The sequence below is a fragment of the Periophthalmus magnuspinnatus genome, chromosome 17 (assembly GCF_009829125.3).
Source record: "Periophthalmus magnuspinnatus isolate fPerMag1 chromosome 17, fPerMag1.2.pri, whole genome shotgun sequence".
Taxonomy (NCBI): domain Eukaryota; kingdom Metazoa; phylum Chordata; class Actinopteri; order Gobiiformes; family Gobiidae; genus Periophthalmus; species Periophthalmus magnuspinnatus.
Window position 1 is genome coordinate 6,330,872 of NC_047142.1, and position 22,188 is coordinate 6,353,059.

Sequence of the window (22,188 nt, forward strand, 5' to 3'; positions counted from 1 at the left end):
AACACATTCTACACCTCTTATGAAAAGCCAGTGCACTATTGCCCCCACCTCTAGAGCAGGATTACAATTACATGGCTGAATGGTGCCTTTCTATAGAGCCACAAAAGGCAGATCCGGCTGGTTGGGATGGAAACAGAGACAGAGAGAGAAAAGGAGGGAGTTAGAATCCTCAGACACAAACAACAAACACAAACCAAGTGACTTCTCCCACACAAGTTTAGGATATGCTACTGCTCAGGGACATCTGGACTGGACCACAGCATCAATGAACTCTTGCTGATATCTATCCTTTTTCCTTGCACTGGTTATCACTATGTCGGCCGTGACCAATCAGCCCCATCCCTTCGGTCACCTGGAGCGCGAGAAGCACATCGAAATGATCTTCAAGACTTACCAAAACAGAAATGGAACTTCATGCGAGTGCCTTGTTGAGTCAGTTAAAACGCACGATAAGAGTACTTGTTGGGAATCTCACGAGGAACTTTCAGAAAACAAGAATGAACCAAAGAAACTGAGACATGTAGGTAAGAGGCCTGCAGGTGTTCGAGGAATTGACTTGTCGATTTTGGATTTGGTTGAGCAGTTTCATGTGAATGCCAGGCCAGAACTACAAGGTAAGCAAACATTCAAATGAGAATTTTTGACTGAAATGAGCCTCTCTCAAACTATAGTATTGCAGGTCCTCACTGTGTTCCCAGGAGGGTTTACAGTATCTCTGCCAACAGCAACAGGGTGGACCTGCTAGTGGCTATAGAAGGTAAGCAAATGAAACTAATGAAACTAATGCCTATCAAACATAACTTTTTTTTTTCTTCATTTTCTTCCTAGAGAGTTCATGCTTGTGTCTTCAGTGTTGTGGCCCAGCAAGAGCCTGCTCACTTAAGGGCATTGATAGTGAGGGTCGTCAAGTCTTTTATTTTGAAAGACCCTTCAGAATGGATGCATGTTGTTTAGGCTGCTGCCTTATGGAGATGAGAGTCTATACAGCTCAAAGACAACTCATAGGAATTGTATGCCAACGGTAAGTAATGTTAAATTAGGATACTGAACTAGATTTGATGATCAAGTATTATGAACAGTGAGAAAGTTTCCACCAACCACAACTCAGAGTCATAATCATATGATTTTTGAACTATTGTTTGATCAATTCCATACAACGCAGTGAAGTTACTGCTGATGTGATTTTGGCAATAATGTGTTGTGAGAATCGTATTCTCACAACTTAATTGAGCTGTGTTACTCTTAAGTCAGCTCTTAAGTCAGTAATGATTAGAATGTGGTTAAAAAAAAAAAAAATTCTGAATCACAACAAGGGACTCGCATGAAGGAGGAAGGAGTGGGACTACGCAATGCATTTTTTTGTCAATGGATCATAGATTGAAGGCATATAGTACATGGACATTGGTTGATGTGATTGCTCGGTCTGTGTGTGTACAAATTTGAGAGTATATACTATTTTGCATTTCCACTCTCATGCCTTTTGTGCCATGAGAGCCTTTTATCCATGTCTCTGGCCACCCATTGCTCTAGTAGTTGCCCAACCTTGTCTCTAAATAGCACGGAGCGCCTGTAGAGTCCCACAGTGTAGGGCTGTGGTCTAAACCTGGGGGGGGAGAAGCACCACACAGCTGTCTGCCCAGAGCCACTGGAGGAATGTGGCATCTTTTCTTTGGGAAATGCTGGGCTAATGGGGGCAATGGCAGCACTGGCCTCCTGCATAGTCAAAGTCTAATGCTTCATCTGACTCTGGCTACCCAAGCTGTCTTTGTTACAATCAACAGTAAATCAAAGGTACAAATTACAGCTGACCTCTCGGATTTCAAGTTAGAGGTTTACTTGGTATAAATATTCTCTCAGTTGTCCTCAAATAAAGCATGGCACAAATTGAACTCCTCTAACACCAGGAGAACAAGGATTTTGGTATTGCAGAATCATGACAGCTGAAAATGTGGTCAACCGAGCATTTACGCTGACCTCTGCTGTGGTTGCTCGATGCCAGCTTACATAAACGAATTGTATCAAATTACTGTTGCTGAATTGAGGTTGGGCTTTTGTCAATGGCTATTGACAGGTGGAGCATGTTCACCCCTCTTTTGGAAGTGTGTGATGCAAGTGGAGTGGCGACATTCAGACTTCAAGGCCCTTGCTGTCCATGTCGTTGTTTATCCAACCAAGACTTCCAGGTATGTGCTTTGAATTAAAATGAATACAGGATGTCCATAAAGTGTCTTTACAATTTTAAAATATAATTACAAACGCAAGTGATAAGATATATTAATTAGATTAGTTGTATTGTATTGTCATTATAAAAGTCTTTAATCACATTGGGTTCTGCATATTGGTGAGTTCCTCAAACATTTACAGACGGTTTGATTGAAGTGATGGACCAATTTCATGGCCATCACTTTCACCATATAATCACACCTCTGGATTTCTACGGGGTTATGTTAAAGATATTGTGTATCGAATAAAGATACGGGGCATTACTGAAGTAAGTAAAAGTTAACAGATGCAATTGCAACCATCAATGAGGCTCTGCTACAGCGAACATGAACAGCACACATGAACATGAGTATTTCATGTTCGAGTGACTAATGATGCCCATATAAATGTATTAAATGAGGCGAAAACTTTGGAAACCACTGAGTACAATAGAACAACTCTGGTTAAGATATCTTATCATTTCCCTTTGAAATTATATATATATATATATATATATATATATATATATATATATATATTATATTTTATTGTAAGGAGACTTCATGGACAGTCTGTATTACTAATGAATAAAAGTATTTAAAAAAAAATTTAACTTTTCAAAATTAACTTCAGATCATGTCAAACACTGGAGACAAAATTGGAACAATATGGAAGAAGTGGCCCGGTTTTAGTCTTAAACAAAATATGGACCATGAATATTTTGGATTAAATGGTGAGAATTTCTTTTTCTCTTTCAAGCTTCTGTGTTCCTTGTTCCAAGACTATTGTTACCAACACTGCCCTACAATGTATCGTATTTGTCACTTCAGTTCCACAGAACATGGAATCGGAGACAAAACTTATGTTGTTGGGGGCAACGTTTCTATTGGTATGTTTGTTTCTGCATTTTGCTTTACATAGCAAATTTATTATCTAAAAAAAACCCAAACATTTAAAATAACCATTTTCTTCTTCAGAGTTATATGTACTTTGAAATGAGCTAAAAAAGAAGCTACTACAACCAAACTGGAGATAGAGGACTTACTAAAACTTCAGCAAGAAATTCTCAGGATATATTAAACATGCATGAGATGATTTTTCTCAGACAGTATATAAATAAAACAAACTAATGATGGAGACAAAAACTTCTTGAAGAAACTGCATATTTGACATTTATTGGTATAAATCTGCCTTTTATTAACCTCTGACAACGCTGTTTGTTTTATCACTTGCTGGGCTGCATTGTTTCAGCAGAATTTAGACATTAATCTAAAACATGTGTCTTGACTGATAATGTTATGTAGTCTCTCAGCAATTTCTACAAAATATAAAAATCATTTTCAGACCATTTATATACAACAGTTAAAGATTTCTTCATATTCATAAAACCATGGCAAAGACAAAACGGCTGAAGAGAAACTGGTTTTGAGGTGTTTGGCATTATAAAAATGCTCTTCAAACACAAGGCCTTCTGCCAGCTCAGTCTCTCTTCGGAATTGACTTCAGGGAAAAAAAAAAAAAAAAAAAAGACATTTTACATCAGTGTGTAGTGTTTGAATGGACTGCATTTACAAATACAGTGGGTAATACACAATAAGTAATTGCAATTCCTATTCAAACAAATGTATTGTAAATAAATTTCATTGTAATAAAATGGCATGTAACCGCAACCCTGTTTGAGTCCCAATAAAACAGATAAAGTCTAGACAAGAAATGTGATATTAAACAATAAATGGCCATGTAGATGAACAGGTTGGTTTTGATGTATTTTGTCAAGTGCACTTTGAGAACACGTACAGCTCAGCTAACAGCCAGCTCATAGCCTCCCTCTGGTGGCAAGTTCATAGATGTGTAACTTGCTTTACAAAAACAGGGCGACCAAGGCTGCTTTAGTTGACCAACTATTAGATGTTTGTCGACTTGGTTCAGTCTGTCGTCTGCTGAACATTTTTTGGTTTTGATACAACAAAGACTCGTCTTCTTCCAGTTCTAACCTTCTCAAGTCTTTATGCAGTGCCAGTCCATGCAGGAATATCTCTCCGGGCTTGCAATCCCCCAGAACCTCACAAATGCACACGCCTACCTGCCACAAAAGCAAACAGCAAAGACCTTTCAACATGCATATTTTTGTTGTAATGAAGTTTTGTCTTTTTTTATTTTTATAAAAAAAAAAAAAAAAAAAAAAAAAAACTTGCCAATGTTGCAACTTCGAGGCAGGAGGGTTATCGACCACCACTAGCATTCACCAGCCCATGGAAGTCTTCCCATGCTCTGCAAAGACAGCCAAAGTGCAAATGTATTAGTGTGTCACTGTAAGATGTAATATTAATCAGAGGTAATCATAGCAAGATTAAACAACTTAATATCATCTTAAGAAAGAGAAGAAAGACAGAAAATAATAAAACAGGTTAGACATACATACTTAATGCTGTCTGTATGGGTCTTATACTCCATTATAGTGTTGGGAGGAAGGTTCAGAACTCTACGAAGGGTGTCTCGAATTCGGGCGGTTGTCGCTTGGTCGCTAGCAGTTTTGTTCCAGATAGAAATAATGTCCTCCTGAGAATGAATTTATGAATTTACACAACACAAGGCCAAGACCAAAGAAGATAAAATGCCACAATTAGCATTACCTGGAAGCGAACTGAAACTACAGCACCACAGATTTCTTCTCCAACCATAAACTGTTCACCCAGCATTGCTAGAATGAGGTTCTCCCAGCATCGAGATGCCAGACCTTTCCTCAAACGTATGATCCATTTGCCCCCCATCTTGTTGGCATCATCCTAAATACAACCATACCTTGTGAAATAAGCAACTGAGACATTTTCACAATGTACTCGAAATAACAGGTTGTACCTCCCACATAGGTTTAATTCCCTCTTTGAAAAGATGAAAGTCACTGTGCCCCGTCAGGTCACCTGGTCGAATCATGTGACTGTAAAATCGCCAAAACTGCTCCACCTAAAGAACAATTTGGATTAACCATTGGACAACATAAGGTGTTTTTATTAAAAACATATAGTTGGTTAACGGACCGAGGCAAAACTGCCAATCTGTTTGATATTCTGCTCATAGCTCTGTGTGCTGGCTGGTCTCCCCGGAGTGCGTCTGGAGTACCAGAAAGTGTAGTTGTATTGCAGAGGATGCTCTCCTGCACCTGGAACCACCATCTATAAACAAAAGACATATGAGCCTACGTAGTAATTCTTCACACTGTGTAAACAAAGGATCATTCACCTTTTTCTTAGAGCTGTTCTGCTCCTTTTCTTCGTCTTCAATTTTTTCCTTCTCACAGTCTTTCGGTGGGCCTTGGTCCTGGTCGTGGTCTCCACTGTCATCGTCTTTCAAACTGAAGGAGAGAGTAAATCAGATTATCAAGTTGTTAAGTTGTACACTTAAAATACACGTGGGCTTCCTAAAATAATGTAATATTACACATATGGTCTCCTCTTCCACATATGGTAGGATTTATTTAGCAGGCTACCTTTTCATCTTAAGTACTGACAAACTAAGCCAAATACAGCATTACTGAATTAATTCGTATCTGTGGGTACACTACATACTAGGCTAAATCAATTTTTAAAAGAGGACATACTATGATTCAAGCCTACGCCTGTTAGCGGCTTTGAAGCTAACAGGCGGCTAACTCGTGTCCAGGCTAAACATCGTGTTGTTTCCGCCGCGCGTTTTACACCATTAGGCCGAGGCTTTGAGGCCTACCCTCCTCCTGCTAAGCTAAAGCTAACAACACACACATTCAGGACAGATCCAAAGGTACATATGGTATCAGCCGTGGTCGGTATGTATAAGCATTTGTTCTCACCTCTTTCCCATGTTGAATTTGAGACTAAAACCAAATTTGCAGATCCAAGCTATATCTGACACACCTCTTTAGCATGCAACTGAAACTGCTGCTGGAATCATAAGCTATCTGATGACAAGTCTTTGAAACAGGAAGTCACAGGAAGCCCGCTCTTCGAAAGATATCATACAAATACAATCAGTTACTCACGCGTCAAATTTGTTGTTCATAATTTTCTAGGTAAAATAATTTCGGAGTCCAAACAGCCTGCTGCAATCCCACGGAACGGCAGCGCGCATTGCGTGTGCACGCGTGCAGGCTTGGGGCTCACTCCTCTCTGCCACCCTCTGCCCAGCTGGGAGTGCACCCTCTCTGCGCCCTCTGCCCAGCTGAGAGTGCACCCTCTCTGCACCCTCTGCCCAGCTGGGAGTGCACCCTCTCTGCACCCTCTGCCCAGCTGGGAGTGCACCCTCTCTGCACCCTCTGCCCAGCTGGGAGTGCACCCTCTCTGCACCCTCTGCCCAGCTGAGAGTGCACCCTCTCTGCATCCTCTGCCCAGCTGGGAGTGCACCCTCTCTGCACCCTCTCTGCACCCTCTCTGCACCCTCTGCCCAGCTGGGAGTGCACCCTCTCTGCACCCTCTGCCCAGCTGGGAGTGCACCCTCTCTGCACCCTCTACCCAGCTGGGAGTGCACCCTCTCTACCCAGCTGGGAGTGCAGCACCAATCCAATAATCTGCTATTACAACATTTACAATTAATAGTGGATACACAAGTGGTGTAAATTTATACAGGCTAACAGACAAAACAGACCTGAAAAAGAGTAAGTAGTTGTTTTTTTTTTTTATTCAGTCACACAATACAAAATGTTACAATTAACAACTCAAGCTCTCCAAATGAAATAATGTTTAGGGGGTAATTTTTGAAAGCACTATTCAAATATAGCCAAGGCAGTAGGGTAAACTTGATGACCCTGCTGTTGGGTAACTAAAGAGTATATAAACCTAATGAATAGAGGGAGAGATGGGAGGACTGCTTTGGCATGGTATGGCACGTTATGGTGTCATTTTGTTGGCTCTCCTGTTTGAAACCATCAGTCGCCCCATGCCCCCTGTGCCTCTCATAAGAGAGGACATTGTTCTTGGCCAGAAAGCGCACCAGTGAGTGAATGGGGAAGAGCAGCAGCGGGCCCTTCAATGGCGGCTGTTTGTTTACACCAGGCAGTCCCGTCATAGCTCATTAGCAGCCCAGCCCACCGACAGCCTCTGATGTCCTAATGGCTGATAAGTGTGTGACTGCCCACTAGTCCAGAGCCTCAGCAGATCCTGATAGGCCATGAGTTCCAACACACATTCTCACTAATCTTTCTTGCATTCCTAAACATTCATGGCACACAAGCATACATAGACATGCACACAGTGCTGGGCTGGTAAACATGGACTGAAGATATAGTTCTTTCATCATGTGCCAGAGACCACAGTGAGGTTAGTCAGCATCAGTGGAGCAGAAGTCACCACTAGTTCTGCATCAAAGATGTACAAGATGTCTGCCGCAAAGAAAAAATAATTTAGTACTTTATATATATATATTTTCAAACATTATGAGATGTTCCATATTGGCCAAATTTATATCCTAGAAGCGATAGCCAACCCAGCATTTTTTTTTCCTGAATCACAGCAAATATCCAAAACAAATACAGCTATCAGTGGATCACTACTTGAAATTATTGATTATTCCACATATTTATAGTTCTATGATTGTCAATTAACAAACCTCTTGAATGGCTCTTCCAAGCGTCTCTTGACATCTCACCACTTTCCTGAAAAAGCAGTATATTAAAATGTAAGTGAAATAACATGTTTTTATCCACAATCTGGTCGTACCTGTGTACCCTTTGAGATATGCAAAGGGAGAAGTTGGCAGGGCAGTCAGGCTCGTATGTAGATGGCACAATGGTGTAAACTCCAGGAGAAAGATTGCACGGTAGAGTCACAACCTGGTTGTAGCAGTGAGGAATACAGCTGGCTACAGGTTCATTTTTTGAAGACTCAGACTGAGATAGCCCATCTTGAGTCTATAAAGATTTAGTAGTGATAAAGTAAGAGTATAGTATAAATCAGAGATTATTAAATTGGCTTGGAATCCCTCTCATTTCACAGTGGATTAGTGCAGAAACAAATTAGATTTGCTTTACAAAGTACCAGTACTTGTACTAGCAGACTCACCTTGTAGATGTGAAAGCCAATTGGGTGTAATTCGTTTTCAGGGGAGTTTTGGTGCAATGTGATTTTGATGTTGACTCCTGGGGTTTCCATGGTGTCATTGCACACACTAAACAGAAAGCGTGGGTTGCACCAGTGAGAATGGAAATTCCTGCTTCCTCCAGCAGTGCTTCCCTTGACCCAAGCTCCATGAAAGTAACTATTCTCCCATTCTCCACCAAGTGTTAATGGCAGTAACCGAGCTGGGCTTTTCAATGCACTGTGGAGTAACCAAACATTGTATTTATTGTAAATCATAAGTAAAAACAAACCTGCTGTGTATTTGAAAAGGCAAGGACATGCCTGTGAAACTTTGACAGGTTAGACCTCATGTGATTTTTTTATTACCTGAGAGAAGTGGATGAAGAAGAGAAGACCCTTATAAGGAATTGGGCCTCAGCTTCTGGCTGGTAAGTGCTGGGTATCATAAGGTAGTATCCAGGCTCAAGCTCCTGATGGAGGACCACTTCTCTATCATATGCATGGCAGTGAGTTGAAGCAAATGGAGCTTTATTTAACACTTGGCTTAAATTGAAATGTTTCTTCTCCACCTGGAAAAGAACAAAAAGATAATTATTATCCATTGACGGGTGAGTCTTCATGAAACATGAGCTAACTATGTAAATGCAAACCTTCCAAATGTGCAGAGCAATAGCTTGGTAATGCTGGTGCTTATTCATTCTGAGGTCTTCACATAGCATTTGTACTGATTTGTCCATCCTCTTATTTTCTTTATGCTGCAAGAGTGATACTAATACCTCTCCTCTTTCTCTAACTTTGAGCCAGTACTTTGGATTAGTCCTGTAGCTATTGCTGTTCCTACTACCGCCAGCAGAGAATCCCTTTATCCACTCACCAGCCAGCTGGTGACGGTGTTCTAACATGTTTCCTGAAAAGCAGACAGATGATGACTATTTAAACAAAAAAGTAATTTTTCATTTACAACCAAAACATGCTTAAACAAATACCTGAGTAAATGCTTCTAATGTGTCCATTCTCATCAACTTTATATCCTGCAGTAACATCATCAAACATAGATACGAACTCTTCTTCATCCAACCAGAATTCCCCTTGTGAAATTCTTGCTTGCAAATCCATCGCACATAGAGGATCAAGAGAGCTCCAATTATCACCACTGCAAGGAAAGATGCAAATAAGGTTTCTGAAGATCAAATAGAAAAAAAAAACAGAAAAAAAACATGCAGACAAACCCTTCACCCCAGGACCCAGTCCAACAGCATCTGCCCCAGGGGTTTCTAATCCGGAGAAGATGTACTTTGTCTCCAGACACCGTGCTCACTTCAAGCCACTCTAAGACATTTAGGGCATGATACTGACCCAGCTCAGTGGCCTCTTCAACTGTTTAAACAAGAGGTAAGTAATAACAAAATCCTGTATGTTTTGGGTTTTTTTGAAAGATTTTAATGTTGCCTTCTAACCTGTTGTCCTGCTGTTAATAGAGCAGCTAAGTATGCAATTATCTCTCACAAACTTCACAAGATCTGGTCTCCTTCTGACTGGATCTGTGTCTTGTTGTTTAACATTTTCTTCTTCTGTTCCAATGCTACCCAAACTCCAGTGCTCTGCCAGGCTACCAGTAAGGTCAACCCAAGCCTCAGATACTTTCCCTGCCCAAAGTCTCTCATAAGAGCCATAGTGCCTAAAAGAAATGAGAGAAAATAGCTTATCAGTACATTGTTACTATGAAACCAACAAATGTATATAAATATCAATGACTTCTCACTTGGCACAGGCTTTTTCCAACAATGCTACCCAAAAGGAAGTTGGAGAAAGGCACCGTGAAAAGCATAGTTTTAAATCAATGCATGGCAAAAGGTCATCAATGATAACATCTTTCCAGTGACCATACTGCCAAAAACAAAAACGAAAAAACCCTTTGTATCCACTGCCTCCCCATGTAGGCTGGTCTAGAGGAATCACCTGCATAGTTAAAATATTAATAAGTTCACTGGTGTCATCATGCCACTGCGGGATATGTAGAAATATTCACTGTTATTGCTCATTGTACCTTGTTTAGTAAATGTTTGTTTTGCAGTAAGACGGTGCAGGCACAAAGGAGCCAGCAGTCTCCCAATAAACCCTGCTTTGCATGACCCAAGCTGATATCTTCAGGGAATAATTCTGGTGACTGGCAGATCTCCTGAAATACAGAACGCAGAGATGATTTACAAAGTGTCTTATTCCAGGTGGATTTAGACATTCAATCTTCTGTTATAAACCATTTATAAACAGGACGATTATTATTGGTTTGCCTGAGCTTCATCTGACCTGGGGACGCAGCCAGGTGATGGTGCCCTTCAGTTTAGCGATGGGAGTGGAGCAATCTGACAACAGGGCTGAGTCATCTGCAGGAAATTCAGAGTCCACAAACAAACTGGCGTCTTCATCCTCTGCTTTCCCTCCTCTCTCCATGGCTTCTTCAAGTAAGTCCACAGAGAGGTCCTAGCTCACTGGATGAACACTTAGGATCACCATCTCCTCCACGTTACACTGGGGAACAGAGAAATTGTGAGTAATGTAGGAATAGAAAAGGGTTGGCTACGTCAAGTCTCAACAATCAAGCATCGTTATTCTGTTATAATTTATTCCTACCTCCCTCTTGTCTGGTATGTGTCCTCCTCCATCAAAACATAAGCTAAGCGTTAGCTCTGTTTACACTGCATGCACTGACTGATCTCCTCATTATAATACTGCCTGTTTGATGGTCTTACTAGGATATATATCAGTTATATTATTAAAGGGGTTACATGAGTATTCTTCCCGGTTTCGCATCACATTTCTGCAGTTGTCTCAAATCTCTTCCGCTCATCTGTTTCATGTGGTGAATCCTTCCTGTGCGCTGAAACACTACCTCCACCTAGCGGTCATAGGCGCCATTACACGCAGTAGACTTTTTTATTGAGATTTGGAAGTTTTTTATTTTAAATACAGTATATATTTACATACAATCATAATAAAGCACACAACATACACAAACTCAACACAAAATATTCACTTGTTAGGAAATAAACCTATATACCTGTGAGATGAAGTAAGTTTTATAGATCCCAATGGGGAAAGTCCAGTGTTCAAGAACTACAGGAGCACAGGGATGTCAAATGTCACGAAAGTATTAAAAATATGTTTTAACTATGCCATTGCATAGTTAACTATGCCATTATTTCTAAGGCACATAGTTTAAATGATGCAATGTCTATAATAACCATAACCCAGGCAATTACATCCGGCATGCTGCAATGGAACTGTAACTTTAAATATGCCCATAATCCCCCATAATTTGGGCGAACATAAAATTCATTTTATAGGTTCAAGCATAAAGACATGTGGAATTTTCCCTCAGAAGGAATCTGAATTTGGCCATTTCCAATGCATAAATCCTAAATCAGAACAGTTTAGTGAGGGAATAGCTCCTAAGTTAATTCAATCTATTTTTTAGGTTGAGATTTCTGGGAATTTTGTGTTGAGGGTTTTTTGGCCTAGAAACAGATGTCCTCTCACACCATGACATACTGAGAGCAGTCCACAATAAACATATATATACTTTGATTTGATGTCAGATAAGAACCACAAATAAAACTGTGCTATCTGCTTACATAGTTACAATTACAACTTAACAATACAGAAATCCAATTGAAAAGTGTGTTATAATAATACAAATGAAAATATTAGTTCAGTTCCTTTCTCTCATCCCGTGACCAAAGCTAAAACAGAAAAAAGAGAGGAAAATGGTTATCAGAAGCTGATTGCGTCAGAATCAAAGAGCAGGTTTTGAATGAGGAGAAAGATCATACTGAGGAACAACTTCCATGGCCCTTTTCACCCAGGGCCGGTCAGGGTCTGCACACAGTGGTTTAGTTTGTATCACTGGTCCTTTTTTAGGCACCACTGTTTGGAATCTGTAAACACAATGCAAAATATTTAGTTGTTCTTACTTTAGCAAAAGGAAATAATATAATATTTTAATTTTTTTTACATTACAGCTCTGATGCCACACAACTCTGTTATTTCTTGAACTACATAAGATTTCAGTGCTTTTATGGGGGGTCTAATTTGATCATATTTTGTGCAGCATTTATGTGAACCTGAAAATGAGAAAAGATTTTAAGGATTGCATTACAGAGCACTTCACATTTAGATATATATTTCAATATCAAAAATACATTTGTACTCACTGCTTTCCCCAAGCATCAGAATCGCCACCATCAGAGTAGCGTACACAGACAGGTTGGCCATCTTTCCTGAACGTCTTGGTTAAAATAGTCTTTCTCACAGTAGGACTATACTTGATGACAACTGAAACTCAAATGTGTAGTCTAGCCCCACCTTTTACAATAAGACCTGTAATACGTAAGGTCCTGACCTATTTATGTATTGGTGGTCAAAAAGCCCCATCCTAGTAGAATAGATGATGCAGTTATGCAGTACAAGATAAGACATGACAGGAAATTGTACTGTAAAGCATTGTCCAATGCATGTTCAGAATAAATGAAAAAACCTTAACCACAACTTCATTATACAACGTCATAGTCATGGTTGCAATGACCCCAACATGTAAATGTAAAAATACTATTTTTAACAATGGAAAAGAATGAGTGATAAAATGACTGACGTGGAAAGTTTAACCAAACAGACTTAGAAAGTTCTCAGTGGCCTACTTAGTTCTCCAAGGCGCACTTGTTTCTCCTATTGAGGTTTCTTGGCCTAGAAAAGGACCCCTTCTCAAAACCTCACCACCAGCCCACTGCAAACGTGTGCAGTTTGATGTCAGATAAGAACCCAGACTAAAATGTGCTGATGTTATCTGCTTACATAGCATTTCGGTATAGACTTAAAACTAAGAGCGGCGTAAAATCAGTTATAATAAAGACTAATTCTACATTTGCGGATAAGTAGCATTTTAATCAAAGCGGCTGCAATTATTTATTTGCTTCAGAGATGTGATGTCAATGCAGAGAACTAAATGCTGTTTTCATTCTGTCTGATTCTGTTCAAACTTATGAAACACGACTGTTCATTCTAGATCTGCTTGTGTTCAAGTCTCTCCATGGACCAGCACCAAAGAACATATCCATCATGTTAAAGCCACATGAACCATCTCAAACTCTGAGGACTTCAGGGACCGGCCTCCTGCTGGTGCCAGACTCAGGACTAAACATAGAGAATCAGTGTTTCAGTTTTATGCAGGTAAAACTTGAAGATGTGAGACAGGCCTCTACTGTGACAATGTTTAAATCCAGCCTCAAAACAGTTATTTTTAGCTGTGCATATGACTGAAAGGTTTTTATCCTACCCTCTTCTCTTTTAATAATAATACATTTTATTTGTTAGGCGCCTTTCAAGGCTCTCAAGGTCGCCGTACATACATACATACACAATACAAATTGAACAATGTAAAATGATTAAAAATACATTTAAAAACAAATATAGATTTTAATGTTAATTTCATGATGATTATTTATTTGTCTGTGATTGGATTCTATTGTCTTTCTTAGAGAACAGCTCCACTGACCCACAGGTTGGCAGTGTGATTTCAGCTCCCAAAGATGAATGCTGTGGTTGTGTCCAGTGAACCCCCCTCGCCGCCCGTCTGTGTACACTGGAGTATGAATGTGTGAGTGAATAGGTGAGTGGTTTCTTGATGTAAAGTGCTTTGAGTGTCTTGAAGGTGGAAAAGTGTTATATAAAAATGTGATCATTAACCATTTAAAGCACTTTTAATGACTGTGTACAAATTGTGCTATACATATAAACCTGCCTTGCCTTTTTCTACTGTAGGAATTTTCTTGCGATATGATGCAACATAAAGCAAGAATGATAAATATAAAAAATGGCTATGTATTACCATATATAAAAAGGCATGCATATAATACAATATTCAAATAAAAGAAACGTATGTGTATGGACAGAAAAATGCCCCTTTGACCTTAAAACAGCCCTGAAATTTTGCTCCTATTGTCACGGAGAGGGGGAATATGTGGGGGTTTGGTTTAATTTTGTCGATGTAGGCAGAACTGGAAACTTGATCTGTGCTACTTATAAAGACAGGTGCTTTTCCCTTCTCTCCACTCGTGCACTTTGCAGACAACATGGTTTCAGCCAACCCTCAGATCTCACTGCTCCTGCTCTCTGCTCTGTGTCTGCTGCCTCTCAGCAGCACTCTCTATACATCTAGAGGTAAAGACACTCCAAAATAGTTTCAATTTGTGTTTTTAATGTTTTCTTTCATTAATCATTTCTTTGCCTCCCCACAGTGTATGTTCCATGTTGCACCAGTTACTCTACTGGGAAATTGTCCTTTTCTAGGATCACAGGTGTGTCTATTCAAACAGACATAGAGTACTGCAGCATCAATGCTATTATGTGAGTATTTCTTCACTCTATACTTATACATATTATACTTAATTAATCCATACTGTATTAATCTAATATATGTTTGTGTATAGTTTCCACACGAAAAAAGGGAAGGCATGTTTTGATCCGGCTTTAAACTGGGTGATTGATTATGTAAACCGATACAGGTAAGGCTGTTGGCTGTTCAGATTTTTAATAATAAGATTAATTAGGCCTATATTTTTTTATTAATTGATAATCTTTACTCATATTTCAGGAATAAAGCACAAATGCTTCACATGAAAAGAACTCACACATAGAGAAAATATTTGTACGCTTCAGTCTGATCAAGTGTAAAGTGTATTTTTTTTATTCATTTGTCAATGATTTGTATATAGTAAAATATTACAATATGAAATATTATTTTGTATACTGTATACTGTCTTGTTTAAAGATACAAATGAATACAGATGCAATTAAAAATGTTTTGTGAGACTGGTATTTGTTTTTGTCATTTCTACAATAATTATACAACACATTCCCATTATATTTAGGCACTTACGGCTAAACCTTTAACCACATTTACTGTTGACTTTCCTTTTTTTCTGGTAGAAAAACTGTAGTTTGTAACTGTAGCTCATATTGACTCTGTAAAGAAACGTATTCTAAATTCGGATATATATATATATATATATATATATATATATATATATATATATATATATATATCCGAGAGATATATATATATATATATATATCCGAGATATATATATATATATATATATATATATATATATATATATATATATATATATATATATATATATATATATATATATATATATATATATATATATATATATATATATATATATATATATATATACAGAGAGGGAGAGATTAGAAAAAAAAAGTATATATTAATCCATGAAAATTAAAAACAAATAAACACAATATGCATTTTTTATCCTTCATACAAACAAAGGGCCTTCATGCTTTGACATTTTACTTGGACATTTCCTCTGAGTTCTAAAGTTGAGTTTATCTGCACCGTGCTGATAAAACCTGACTGAACAGTAGGTGGCAGCAGAATCACATAATGAAGAATTGCTTCAAACTCCAGTAAAAAGGCCACGGCCCCGGAAACACTGCGTCTAAACCAACATTTGCGTGCCAACTTTTTATTAAGAACAACCAAATAAAATGTTGTTTTATTTCAGCCTGTTCTTGGTTGTTGGACAGTTGACTGTGATGATGTTCACGCTGGGCCCTGATCACCCTGTGTGTCCGGTCTGGGCCTTGTCGCATGAGTCTGTCCTAAACTAGAAGCTTTAAGGCCAGAGACGCTGGAAGATTACATCACCTCCACTGTTCTGCACCAGTGAACTGAGAGCTTTACTATGAATAATACACGTGGAGGGACAACTGCACCAGGCCCTAAAATGCATCAAAAATTGTTGTTTGATGAAATGAAATAATGACAAGGTACTCAGATGTTGTATTTAAAATAGACTTTATTGAAATGAATCATCAAATACAAAGTAGAAAGACTCAAAAAGCTGTAACAATGCATTAAACGGCACAAGTGTGAATGTGTTTCACGTTCAGTGTTTGAGTGGGGCTTGTTCTTTTGTCAGCAGACGCCTTTTGCTTTATCTGATATTTTCAAATGAGCATGTTTATATTTCCACCTTTGCTGTGTTCTAACTTCTTTTACTAATATTGTTAAGAGAATAAATGGTGTTTTTTTTTTTTTACATTTGTGACATAATACACTCAAAACAATTCATATATTTTTGTAGAATTTTGTTTTTGTTTTTGTAAGAACTGATCTATGACATAATTCAAACTAGAGAAACGCTTTAAGCCTTTTGGTTCGAAACGGTCAGAGAAGGTTAGAGACGTTTTCCCATGATGCTGTGGGGCGTCAGTGTAGCGAGCATTATAACATATTACGCCCTGAGATCAGCAGACAGGTCTTCTGTCACTGTAGCGTACACACACACACACACACACACAAATAATGAGCAATCCTCCATCATAGGTGAAAACAATTCGACTTCACTATTAGCTCTTCCCCTTTGTCCCAGCGCATTTGCAGCTGGAGCGCCGCACAAAACACACTTAGTGATCATTTCCTTTAGTGCTATAATCTTTCTGTCCTTTGTTCTGACTTGTCACTCATTCACACGTTGCCAGATACACAGTTAACGCAGAGATAACCGAGCCCGCTGTATAATTAGACAAACAAAAAAGAGAGGGATGAAACGTCTAAAGGAGAAGAGACTCCAAATGATTACACATTCACTCTGCTTCCTTCCCCCTTGCTGCACACACAACCGCCAATTAGAGCCGTGGAGAGGAGGATGAGGACAAGCTCAGAGCCAGAATGCTATTTGTGTCTCTATCTCCCTCTGCCCTGAACACTCTGAACACCAGACGAGAAGAAGTAGAGAAAATAGGAAAACTAAGATGTATACAACAAAAGAAAAAAATAATAATAAAAAACTGTAAAACTGTCAGTGTATTCAAACATCTTGTAGTTTAGGGGTAAATGCTATTTCTGTTGATCCACAAACCCGTTCATAATTCTAGTAGAAGAAGAATAGACTGAATTCACTTTCTATAATTTGTAGTAACTATGGAAGAAAAAACTATGATCCACAGACGTTGAACCTTATCATCTTGGCTTCACAAACTTGCCATATTAATTCGATGACCTATATGTTGTTGTTTTTTTTCAATTGGCTAATCGAATTTGGGCTTGAATAATGACATGGGAGACACAGAATTTTAAGCCAATTTTTTGTTTCATGTGGCTAGGCCCGGTAATTACAGAGATATTAACCATAAACCAGTCAGCAAATCTGCAATCTGACATTTAAACGATAACCATAGAGTTCACCACACGTTTAAACTGTGGGTCTTCTTGAGTGCTGTGATGCATAAACACAGCTTATCGATAGCTTCTAGTCTAGTTTTTGCCCTTACATGTGAAAAAAAAAACTACAGAAAGAATAAAAAAAAGCATAAAGAAGACTTGTACACCAACTGCTCCACCTGCCACATCCATCCACAGTGGAGTTCAAAGAAGGTAAAGCAGTATGGGTTTGAACTGGCATCCCTCAGGTTTGAAACTGCCAACCATTCCATATTGCTGGAAAAAATCATTCCACAAAGTAATCTGCATCCAAGCCACAAGTCTCAACTGTTTTACTATAAATTCGGCCTTTAGTCGTGCAGTCGATAGTCGATTATAGGCACGGGATTAATGATTATACAGGAGATTAACGATTATATCTCCATAACTATTTAAGATGCTGATGGTTTTAAAGTGTTGAATAAGTATAATTTTAATATTGTGTACTTTGTTATAACTGAAAAAAAACAATGATCCAGAAGAAATCATCCTGGAGAAGTAGGTTTTTCTGCACATTTTGGCAATATAATGGCGAATATCTTTGTTTGAGATTATCACGCTTATATAAAATGTCCGATGAACGATTATGTCTACTCTTTTCATCACGATAAAATGCTAATTGTTCCATCTCTGGCTGTTTAATCGGTTGATCAAAATTTGTATTAGTAGAGTGATCATTTCATTTGGATTATATAGATTTCTATGGGACAACAGAAAGGAGATGTTAGTGAGTGAGTGATTTAGTTGAAGTTTTAGTATTTTTGGGGGTATTTATATGTAAAAAGGCAGATTTAACTGAAGTTGTCTTTATATAAATACATAGTTTCATACTTTTTCCTGCATAAGTAGTTGTTTTGCAGTGCAGTTGTAGTCTTATGAGTGCAGTTTGTGTCAGATACACAGAGATACGTAGTTTTGAGCGCTTTTGCCATCCCCTCTTTTTCGTCAATCAAGAATTTCTTTACTCGGCTATGAATCCTCATTTTTACACATTTTATTTCACGTACCCAGTGATTGGCTGTGGAGTGAGTCATGCAGATCTGGGCCACAGTTGCACTCATTGTTCAGTGAGCTTTTCTGCACAGTCCAACCCAGCGACAGCAATGAATGTTGATTGTGACCCTTGCTCTTTGGCTACTGTGGCATCTCTTAGCCTCTTCTTCTGCGTGCGCTTTTTGATGCCGGAGCTTATGCATTCTGTGACGTCAGGGCCGGGCCACGGGGCACAGTCAACGGTCGATGGTTTAAATGTAATTCATACAAAACTCACCGACAGCGTTGAATGTTCCCCGGGGCAGGCAATGGGGAAAACACCAGATTATCCAAGCACTCACCACTTCCACACTATTGCATAGAAGATTTGGCAGTGGAAATCTTCAGTCCAACAGCATCTGAAACATAGAGAAATATTTATGTTATTAGTCATGAACCAGAGGGACACTATAAGTCTTGATTTCATTTCACACAACACATTTTTAGATTGTAGTTTTGCCTGAATATCATTGAAATATAGAATTAAGTGGCTGAAATAAAAAGATTTTGTACTTTTGTTAATCATTTGTATTTTTCTGTCCATTCCATATCTTTGTACTCTACAGCCCACATGTTTATCAGCGTAAAAACTTCACTTCAACTTCAAAATCACAACAAAAACAATGCTTTTAGACTACACATTTTAATTGCTTACATAAAACAACAAATAGCTATGCTTCAGTTCTTCCAGACGAGTAACCCGGAGAACAATGCCGTGCTGTCCCGCTCCACGGCTGGGCCCTCTCTGCACACAGCCTCAGAGCTCCCATTGTGAGCGAGCGGCACATAGAGATGGATGGGACAACAACCAGGGACTGTCACTTTGCTTTAGGAGCACACTGCTGACGTCAGGATGCTCAACTCATGCACCGCATTCAGGACACTGGTCACTTGGAGGCTAGACCCACATTCACCACAGTACATCAGTAATATCTATCTAATTATGCAACCATAACTTGGTCAATGTGGCTTTTGTCTGGTTAAATAATGTCATTATCTTGAGAAAAATGCAGTGATAAATGTATCCCTCATTTTAAATACATTAAGTGGGTAACTATTTTGTTGTTTTTTTACTTAAAATTAGTTAAATATGTAACTACGTGCTACAAACTAGATAATTGGCTTCATAATGTGACCTTAAAAAACAAAAGTAATTATAGATTCAAAGCTTGGTTAACGCTACACAAGTAAATGTACTACCAAACCTGACTGGCTTTGGTTAGCTCAAACGCCCAAATGCTTACACTTACACACCCCACAATAAAGAACAAAAATGAAAAATAGTCCAAGGGTCGAAAGAGCAGAGAACTGGGGGCTTCACCATGGCAACCACAGTCTCAGCCAGCCAATTTGAGTTAATCCACCCCCCCATCCAACTCTGTCCCATGGAGTTCTATGTTGCACCCTCATCGGGGCCCCCCCTCTCCCCAGCTGAATATTTCTTTTGTGTCCCAGGACTGTTGATTGTATAAGTCTATATGTGTCTGTTGGGATTGGGGTGTAGGAATGAGGGAGAAGAAACGGGGGGGATCGTAGTTAAGCGAGTTTAAATCCTGGGGCCAAGCGAACTATTGCGGTATAACTTGCAAATATACAAAGTTTCTGCCAATTCTGCCCTTGTTACTGTATAGACTGACCTCTGCTATCGAGTACACTTGCCACTTGCCAAATGTATTCTGAACATTGAGTAAAAAATATATATATAATTCTAAGTTACAGCTATAGCTCAGTAGTAACCCATGCTTATATGCCCATATGCCAGTACTAAAATCACTGTTGTTATGTATATGGTTGCAGTTACACAAATCTCACCAGGTGTACCTAATAAACTCAGCATATATACATTTCAGCAGTTAATCTTTTAAAATAGCAGATAATTCTACCATATGGCAAACAGCCGGACCTTTGCTGCAGCAGCCAATCACAGCACGTCTCTCCACGTAATTTCCTGCTATGAAACTTCTCCATGTGCTTCATTCTCTGACACAGGGAGGTTTGGGAGGAGCGGGTGAGGCACAGAGGCGTCAGCTGCTAGACAAAATAAAAAGGCCGGTATTTGTCCCTAACAATAAAACGTTCTCCATCTTTCATGCTCATCCACAGCTGCTGGCAGATAGGCTTTCATTTTTAACTGCAGGGATAAAGAGGTGACTGGACTGTAGTAGTAGTAAGTGTTAAGTGTAAGTGAAGTTACCAGATTAATGATTTAATATATATTACCCAGTATGTCTATGTCAGCATGTAGCATTGGTGGATAAAGTACTCAGTTTTGTTAAAGGTACAGACACAAAAGCAAATAGTTATAAGTAAAATTATCACATGAAAAAATCTCCTTAAGTAAAATTATTTAAGTACCCATTTAGCCTTGTACTTTTCTGTGTTGTTAAAAATGTAGTTGAGTATGAAGTACAGATACCTGCTCTCAAATGTTGTGAAGTAAATGTAAAAACTATTTACTATTTACTATTTATTATTTACTATTTACTATTTACTTTAAAATATAAGCAGTAGTATTAAAGTGTAAGCAGTAGTAGTAAGTACACACACACACACCTAAAATTGACCTAAGTACAGCACTTTACTGCTTTTACTTCGTTACCTTCCACTGCTGGAATGTAGTAGTAGAAAATCAGGTATTTGCAAAAAAATGCATTTTAAAAATTCACCAGCGTCTTGCACTTTTACTCTGCATAACTGTTTTTTACTGGGATTAAAATATCATTCCATCCCTCTCTGATAAAAATCCACTCGAAATTTTAATTAATAATAACTGTAAAAGTGGCAACAAAAATAGTGTACTTGATTCTTCATCGCAGTTTTTATGATTATGCAATATTCAAGAGGTACTTTCTTCTTCACTACACTACTTTTAGTAAATCAAATAATTTCACAATAAGCATTAATTTTACTATGTTGATTTCTGAATTGGATTGTTTTTATTGAGAACTTTTCTAATCAAGACAAGATTCATGTTTGTTGCATCCTGCGGAAATCCCAAAATACCGCTCCTTCCCTCCCTTGGGGCAGTGATGGCGGGACGGGGCGGAGGAAGTGCCAGTGGTGTATGTCTCTGGGGTGGTCGTCTGTGGCCCGTGGGCGACTCTTTAATGTCCAGTACACTGTATACAGTATAGTGTACATGCAGCCGACATAATGACTAACAGACCTGCAGGGAGTCTGAGAGGGCCTCATGCCACTCCAAACCTACACATGCACACACTCACTCTAATGGCAGCCTTAACTCATCGCATAGAATCACCAGGATTTAAACTGGAAGGACGATTTCATTTGTAAAGTCAACTCTGGATCAAATCATAGTTCTGTTAGGAGATGATTTATAAAGTTTACATTCCAATAGCGATTTGTGGTTTGTGTTTTTAAAAGATTCACTTCACAGCACACGTTTTAAACACATCTACAAGTGACATAAAAGTTACTGAACTAAACAAGAATCATGCAGCGTTTTAAACTACTGGAAAAGCAGGATTTTCGGAGAGAGAGATATTGTTTTCAGACGATTACACATTTGTAATGACCTATTTCGGGCTATTTAAAATGCGATTTGGATCCAATTGCATTAATCCTCCATCCATATTATCCACTACATTTTGGGCTCTT

The 22,188-nt window shown here is 38.7% G+C and overlaps 3 protein-coding genes and 1 long non-coding RNA gene across 11 annotated transcripts; 1 reads left to right on the top strand and 3 right to left on the bottom strand.

Annotated features, from left to right (window-relative positions):
• The first annotated feature begins 248 nt into the window (after positions 1 to 248).
• On the top strand, positions 249 to 3,206 carry LOC117385526 (phospholipid scramblase family member 5-like). Its single transcript, XM_033982815.2, has 7 exons — positions 249 to 614; positions 680 to 757; positions 829 to 1,021; positions 2,072 to 2,183; positions 2,836 to 2,935; positions 3,033 to 3,091; positions 3,180 to 3,206. The coding sequence occupies exons 1-7, from the start codon at positions 314 to 316 to the stop codon at positions 3,204 to 3,206; spliced, it is 870 nt and encodes a 289-aa protein (XP_033838706.2). The 5' UTR covers positions 249 to 313.
• Positions 3,207 to 3,348: 142 nt separating this feature from the next.
• On the bottom strand, positions 3,349 to 6,453 carry LOC117384976 (eukaryotic translation initiation factor 4E type 2-like). Of its 7 annotated transcripts, none has more exons than XM_033982172.2 (8): positions 6,218 to 6,453; positions 5,443 to 5,554; positions 5,241 to 5,375; positions 5,062 to 5,166; positions 4,836 to 4,988; positions 4,621 to 4,761; positions 4,398 to 4,473; positions 3,349 to 4,281 (listed from the first exon to the last, which is right to left on the bottom strand). In XM_033982172.2, exons 1-7 carry the CDS (start codon positions 6,235 to 6,237, stop codon positions 4,438 to 4,440), a joined length of 702 nt encoding a protein of 233 aa, XP_033838063.1. In that variant the 5' UTR covers positions 6,238 to 6,453; the 3' UTR covers positions 3,349 to 4,281; positions 4,398 to 4,437. The 7 variants fall into 7 exon arrangements, with proteins under 7 accessions (XP_033838063.1, XP_033838059.1, XP_033838062.1 ...); XM_033982168.2 differs by having other exon boundaries at positions 3,349 to 4,285; positions 4,625 to 4,761; positions 6,218 to 6,324; XM_033982171.2 differs by having other exon boundaries at positions 3,349 to 4,285; positions 6,218 to 6,324.
• A 402-nt stretch (positions 6,454 to 6,855) lies between these two features.
• On the bottom strand, positions 6,856 to 11,126 carry LOC117384975 (calpain-10-like). 2 transcript variants are annotated; one of them, XM_033982167.2, is made up of 13 exons: positions 10,881 to 11,126; positions 10,557 to 10,778; positions 10,297 to 10,428; positions 10,012 to 10,208; positions 9,707 to 9,927; positions 9,479 to 9,626; positions 9,236 to 9,402; positions 8,900 to 9,156; positions 8,616 to 8,818; positions 8,232 to 8,487; positions 7,890 to 8,080; positions 7,780 to 7,825; positions 6,856 to 7,552 (listed from the first exon to the last, which is right to left on the bottom strand). In XM_033982167.2, the coding sequence occupies exons 2-13, from the start codon at positions 10,698 to 10,700 to the stop codon at positions 7,523 to 7,525; spliced, it is 1,992 nt and encodes a 663-aa protein (XP_033838058.1). In that variant the 5' UTR covers positions 10,701 to 10,778; positions 10,881 to 11,126; the 3' UTR covers positions 6,856 to 7,522. The 2 variants fall into 2 exon arrangements, with proteins under 2 accessions (XP_033838058.1, XP_055084325.1); XM_055228350.1 differs by having other exon boundaries at positions 6,919 to 7,552; positions 7,780 to 8,080.
• A 986-nt stretch (positions 11,127 to 12,112) lies between these two features.
• Positions 12,113 to 12,598, bottom strand: LOC117384978 (uncharacterized). The gene is made up of 3 exons (XR_004542537.2): positions 12,461 to 12,598; positions 12,262 to 12,370; positions 12,113 to 12,184 (listed from the first exon to the last, which is right to left on the bottom strand). It is a non-coding gene; the product is annotated as an uncharacterized LOC117384978 (long non-coding RNA).
• Positions 12,599 to 22,188: the final 9,590 nt, after the last annotated feature.